The following is a 6540-nucleotide window of genomic DNA, read 5'->3' as shown; positions in this document are numbered from 1 at the left end:
AATAAATACTGTTACATTAGTTTGTCAGACAGCCTTAACTTTAGGCTGTTTACTGTCTTACAGAACTAGTATTGAATTGTAATAACGCAGCCAAATATCAGCATTGGAAGGATATCGAATGCTTGGATAGTTTCATCTGAGCCACTGGCTTAAAAACACGTTTATTTTTGGATTAGTTGGACATGTGAATCCAACATTATTTGTTAACTTGTTGATAAGTTAGAAGGCTGTTGTAAAAGTGATATTGAAATGTGTTGAGATGTAGATTTTCTGGCTTTAATTCCAGTTTGTCTACAAATTAACCATTTATGTGTTGGATTCMCGTCTCAATCTCAACCAAGAATCAAAGTTAACGAATAGGGCTAAATCWAATCAAACTKGWTGTAAAGTGCATTCTTTAACTTAGATTTTTGGTTGAGATGGTGACGTGAATCCAACATATTAATGATTAACTTGAAGATAAAATGTGAAATCAAACAAAGCTTGAATTGTCTATKTTTAGTTGAACCCTRGGTTGAATTGAAACAATAACTGTTGATGACTTTGYAAATGCTGTATAGGCCTTAATCRTCTCATTGATGATWCATTTCATTTGCTCTGTTAAACCTACCCTTTGGAATGTACTTAGTTAKTAAGAGATCTCTCAATAATCATTCTCACRATAGCACATTGGTAGTAGTCAGTGACAAGGTTTCGATAGGGGAAGGAAAGGGAAAGGAGGCCTTGGTTGYCAGGTTTGGTAGAGGAAGGAAAGGGAGAGGAGGGTTAGGGTTGCCAGGTTTGGTAGAGGAAGGAAAGGGAGAGCAGGGTTAGGGTTGCCATGTTGGTACTAACCGTACTCCTGGTTGAGTCCCCACAGCTTGATCTTGTTGGCTTCGTGTTGCGCTTTCTTCTTCAACCGACAGGCCCTGTGAACACACAAGTACTGTCAGGAMACACTCCATCAGATAGACAGAAMGATAGAGMTGGAGYTGTTCTGTGGGCCTAACAAYGAATAAACTTCTCTTCCTCCCTCTGTACCTGGAAGCTAGTTTGTTCTTCTCTTTGCGGGAGCGTGCCCTGGCCACAACAGGCAGGTCGTTAACAGGACCCATCCCATCTATGGTGGCGTTGAGCTTCTGCAGCTGTTCGCCGATGTTTGTGAGCTTCACRGGGTTAGGGGTCAGGTCGCTGGCGTCCGTCTTCCTCGCTTTACGCCTTCCCTTCTTTCCTGAGGGGAGAGGGATGAGTTACAAACCAGCTGTGGAGCACTAAGCACTCAGAATAAGTTCATTATAACGACCACAGAGGAAGAAGAAGTGAMGAGGTAGGGTGCCTACCCACTCTAGATAGTGTACTAGGTAGTTTACAAGATGTGTGCTAGGTAGTTCTAGTGTGCTTACCCTCTCTGCGGTATAGGGTACTAGGTAGGGTGCTAGTGTGCTTACCCTCTCTGCGGTATGAGGGTACTAGGTAGGGTGCTAGAGGCTCCAGGAGAGAGACCGATCGGACCTCCCCTCCAGTCTTCTCTGTCTCCCAGAGTCCCGTGCGTGAGCGTGGCGGTACTCCCAGAAACACCTTCTCTTCTGGGCCGTTCCCTGGACCACACCCCCGCTCGTTGGTTCACACCTCTGGAGAGGGACGTCAGAGATGATACACACACACACACACACCACACAGCCCCCCCGAATAAGAAAATATATGTCAACGATAACAAACTAAATGCTCCTCTATATAAAAAATCACACAAAAAAATAAGAAGATCCTCATATGCAGCAGGTTCTTTCCCAATCCACTCCAGTGATCTCAAATTCCTCCAGTCAGCTCTTCATGTCCGCTGTTCCCTGTAAACTGGGCTTCGCACCCTGGCTTTCAACTAGACTGGTCTGCTTCAGACAGAGCCCTACTGCTGGTTATGTAGCTAGTGGTGTAACGGTGGTGTGCTGTGTGTGTGGGGGGGGGGGTGTCTCAACCAACCTTGACTTACAAAGGGAATAACCAGCCAGACACCACAACACACACACACACACACACACACACACACACCACACCACACACACACACACACACACACCACACACACACACACACACACACACACCACACACACACACACACACACACACACCACAGGAGCACGCACACATACCGCTCACTCTCGCTCTCACATACACAGCCAGACCAGTGGGAGGCTGCTGGGGAGGACGGCTCATAATAATGTCTGGAACGGGCAACATGGAATGTTATCAAACACCTGGGAAAACGCATGTTTGATCTACTGGGATACTATTCCACTGATTCTGCTCCAGCCTTTACCATCAGTCTGTCCTCCCCAATTAAGGTGCCACCAACCTCCTGTTGAGCCAGACACACACACTCGCCACGACAAACACACACACCCACATACTCCGCCCAGCAGCCACACACACACCACACACCACACACAACACACACTACACACACACACACACACACACACACACACACACACACCACACACAACACACCTACACACACACACACACGCTCTGAGAGATAGTCAAGGCCCAATATCACCTCCACCCTCACCTGACACCTCTAGACCCACTCAATTGCTTACGCCCATAGGTCCACAGCCGACGCAATCACATTCACACTTGCCCAACCCATTCTGGACAAGAGGACCTATGCGAGAATAAGCTGTTTCATCGACTACAGCTCAGGCATTTAATCTACCATAGTACTCTCCAAACCCGTCATCCAAGCTCTAGACCCTGGGTCACGACTAGAGGATCGGACCGATTAATTAGGGCGATTACAAGTTTTCATAACAATCTTGAATTTTTTAATATATTTTTTTTACACCTTTATTTAACTAGGCAAGTTCAGTTTAGAAACACATTCTTATTTTCAATGACGCCTTAGGAACGTGGTTAACTGCCTGTTCAGGGCAGAACGACAGATTTTTACTTGTTCAGCGTCGGGGAATTCGTTTTTGCAACCTTCCGGTTACTAGTCCAACGCTCTAACCACCTGGCCTTACATTGCACTCCACGAGGAGCTGCGTGGCAGCTGACTACCTGTTACGCTGAGGGCAGCAAGAAGCCAAGGTAAAGTTGCTAGCTAGCATTAAAACTTTTTATAAAAAAAACAATAATCATTCACTTATCACTAGTTAACTACACATGGTTTGATTGATATTACTAGTTTATCTAAGCGTGTCTTGCGTTTGATATAAGCGATGCGGTGCCGTTAATTTCTTCATCGAATTCACAGCCTACTTTCGGCCAAACGGGTGATGATTTGAGCCTGTGTTGCACCAGACCTAACCATAAACATCATGCCTTTCTTTAAAATCAATTACACAAGTATATATTTTTTAAACCTGCTATTTAGTTTAATATTTGCCTGCCAACATGAATTTCTTTAATTAGGGAAAATTGTGTCACTTCTCTGCGTTGTAGGGTTATGCAGCAGTTTGGGCCGCCTGGCTCGTTGCGAACTGTGTGAAGTCCATTTTATTCCTAACAAAGACCATAATTAATCTGCCAGAATTGTACATATTTATTGACATAACATTGAAGGTTGTACAATTGTAAAAAAACAAAAAAAAAGGCCCAAAATAAATTTTTAAGGACTGTTTAAGGGGGATTTTCTTGCCACTCGTTAGATTAAATACGGAACGGTTCCGTATTTCACTGAAAGAATAAACGTTTTGTTTCGAAATGATAGTTTCCGGAATTTGACCATATTAATGACCAAAGGCTCATATTTTCTGTGTTGTTTTTATGTATAATTAGGTCTTATTTGATATTTTGAGAGAGCAGTCTGACTGAGCGATGGGTAGCAGCAGCAGGCTCGTACGGCTTTCATTCAAACAGCACTTTTCATGCTTTTGCCAGCAGGCTCTTCCAATGCTTTCAAGCATTGAGCTGTTTATCTCGGGAGCCTAATCAACTCCCGAGATTAGGCCTGTTGTAACCTATTGTGAAATGGCAGGCTCGTTTAGCGGGGTCGCGCTAATAGCGTTTCAATCGGTGACGTCAACTCGCTCTGAGACTTGGAGTAGTTGTTCCCCTTTGCTCTGCAAGGGCCGCGTTTTGTTGGAAGCGATGGCGGTAAACGATGCTTCGAGGGTGGCTGTTGTCGATGTGTTCCTGGTTCGAGCCAGGTAGGGGCGAGGAGAGGGACGGAAGCTATACTGTTACACTAGCAATTACTAAAGTGCCTATTAAGAGAACATCCAATAGTCATAAGGTTAATAAATACAAATTGGTTTAGAGAGAAATAGGTACTATAATTTCCTTATAATAAACTACAACCTAAAACTTCTTACCTGGGAATATTTTGAAAGACTTCATGTTAAAAGGAAACACCAGCTTTCATATATTCTTTCATGTTCTGAGCAGGAACTTAAACGTTAGCTTTCTTACATGGCACATATTGCACTTATAAGTGTTCAATTCAGTATTGTTGTATTTTATTGTCATTATTACAAATAAATAAAATAAATAAAATCGGCCATTAATCCGTATCGGCTTTTTTTGGTCCTCCAATAATCGGTACGGTGTTGAAAATCATAATCGTCGGCCTCTAGACCCGCCCTGTGCAACTGGGTCATGGACTTCCTGACGGGCCGGCACCAGGTTGTGAGGGTAGGTAACAACATCTCCCCCCCGCTGATCCTCAACACTGGGGCCCCACAAGGGTGCGTTCTCAGCCCTCTCCTGTACTCCCTGTTCACCCACGACTGCGTGGCCATGCACGCCTCCAACTCAATCATCAAGTTTGCAGACGACACTACAGTGGTAGGGTTTACCACGACGAGACGGCCTACAGGGAGGAGGTGAGGGCCTCGGAGTGGGTGTCAGGAAAATAACCTCACACTCAACGTCACAAAACAAAGGAGATGATCGTGGACTTCGGAAACAGCAGAGTGAACACCCCCTATCCACATTGACGGGACAGTAGTGGAGAGTGGTAGAAAGTTTTAAGTGTCCTCGACGTACACATCACGGACAAACTGAAATGGTCCACACCACACAGACAGCGTTGTGAAGAAGGCGCAGCAGCGCCTCTTCAACCTCAGGAGGCTGAAGAAATTTGGCTTGTCACCAAAAACACTCAAACTTTTACAGTGCACAATCGAGAGCATCCTGTCGGCTGTATCACCGCCTGGTATGCAACTGCTCCGCCCACAACCGTAAGGCTCTCCAGAGGGTATGTGAGCTGCACAACGCATCCCCGGGGCAAACTACCTGTCTCTAGGACACCTACACCACCCGATGTCACAGGAAGGCCAAAAGATCACCAAGGACAAACAACCACCCGAGCCACTGCCTGTTCACCCCGCTATCATCCAGAAGGCGAAGTCAGTACAGGTGCATCAAAGCTGGACGAGAGACTGAAAACAGCTTCTATCTCAAGGCATCAGACTGTTAAACAACCATTCACTAATATTGAGTGGGCTGCCAACATACTGACTCAACTCTCAGCCATTTTAATAATAAAGAATTGATGTAATAAATGTATCACTAGCACTTTAAACAATGCCACTTTATATAATGTTTACATACCCTACATTACTCATCTCATATTATATACTGTACTCTATACCATCCACTGCATCTTGCCTATCCGTTCTATCATCACTCATTCATATATTTTTTTATGTACATATTCTTATTCATTCCTCTACACTTGTGTGTATAAGTATTGTTGTGAAATTGTTAGGTTAGATTACTTCGTTGATTACTGCATTGTCGGAACTAGAAGCACAAGCATTTCGCTACGCATTAACATCTGCTAACCATGTGTATGTGACAAATAACATTTGATGTGATTTGATTTGCCAGACAAACACACACACATCCGCCAGACACAAATAACACACACACCGCAGACCACACAGACAATCCACACACACCACCACCTCCCAACAAAACCCCAACTCGCCAGACAACACACACACACAAACACTAGAGGTCGACATTCCGATTAATCGGGGCCGATTTCAAGTTTTCATACAATCGGAAATCGGTATTTTTGTGGCGTCGATTTGCATATTATTATTATATATTTTTTTTTACACCTTTATTTAATCTTTATTTAACTAGGCAAGTCAGTTAAGAAAACATTTTCTTGCTTCATTGCACGCAGAGTCAGGGTATATGCAACAGTTTGGGCCGCCTGGCTCTTTGCGAACTAATTTGCCAGAATTTTTACGTAATTATGACATAACATTGAAGGTTGTTCAATGTAACAGGAATATTTAGACTCATGGATGCCATCCGTTAGATAAAATACGGAACGGAATAAACGTTTTGTTTTCGAGGTGATAGTTTCCGGATTAGTCAAGGTATATATGGTTAGAGAAATAAGTCGACGCGTTATAATTCCTGTAATAACTTCGGCTGAACTTGAAAGGGGTTCCTTCGTTATTTTTACCGTTCATGTCTTCCATAGAGAATGTCTTGATCTACTTCAAATAAGGTCTGTGTTTCGTGCAGGCTTAAACCGCCTCGGACGTTTGATACCCGTGTAAAATCTCACTAGGATAAGGTAACGGGGTGATCTCTCTTC

The 6540-nt window shown here is 44.0% G+C and overlaps 1 protein-coding gene across 1 annotated transcript in view; it reads right to left on the bottom strand.

Moving 5' to 3' along the window:
- Positions 1 to 2192, bottom strand: part of LOC112072371 (CREB3 regulatory factor-like) — a 5925-nt gene extending 3733 nt beyond the window's left edge. Inside the window, exons 1-4 of the mRNA XM_070439773.1 lie at positions 2136 to 2192; positions 1383 to 1593; positions 1021 to 1210; positions 835 to 908 (exon numbers count right to left, since the gene is read on the bottom strand). Of these exons, the coding sequence (XP_070295874.1) occupies positions 835 to 908; positions 1021 to 1210; positions 1383 to 1593; positions 2136 to 2192 (532 nt within the window). The remainder of the gene's footprint in view (positions 1 to 834; positions 909 to 1020; positions 1211 to 1382; positions 1594 to 2135) is intronic.
- Between the last annotated feature and the right edge of the window lie 4348 nt (positions 2193 to 6540).

This window comes from Salvelinus sp. IW2-2015, unplaced genomic scaffold (assembly GCF_002910315.2).
Source record: "Salvelinus sp. IW2-2015 unplaced genomic scaffold, ASM291031v2 Un_scaffold1904, whole genome shotgun sequence".
NCBI classification, from domain to species: Eukaryota; Metazoa; Chordata; class Actinopteri; order Salmoniformes; family Salmonidae; genus Salvelinus; species Salvelinus sp. IW2-2015.
This window is presented reverse-complemented; position numbering and strand designations above follow the sequence as displayed.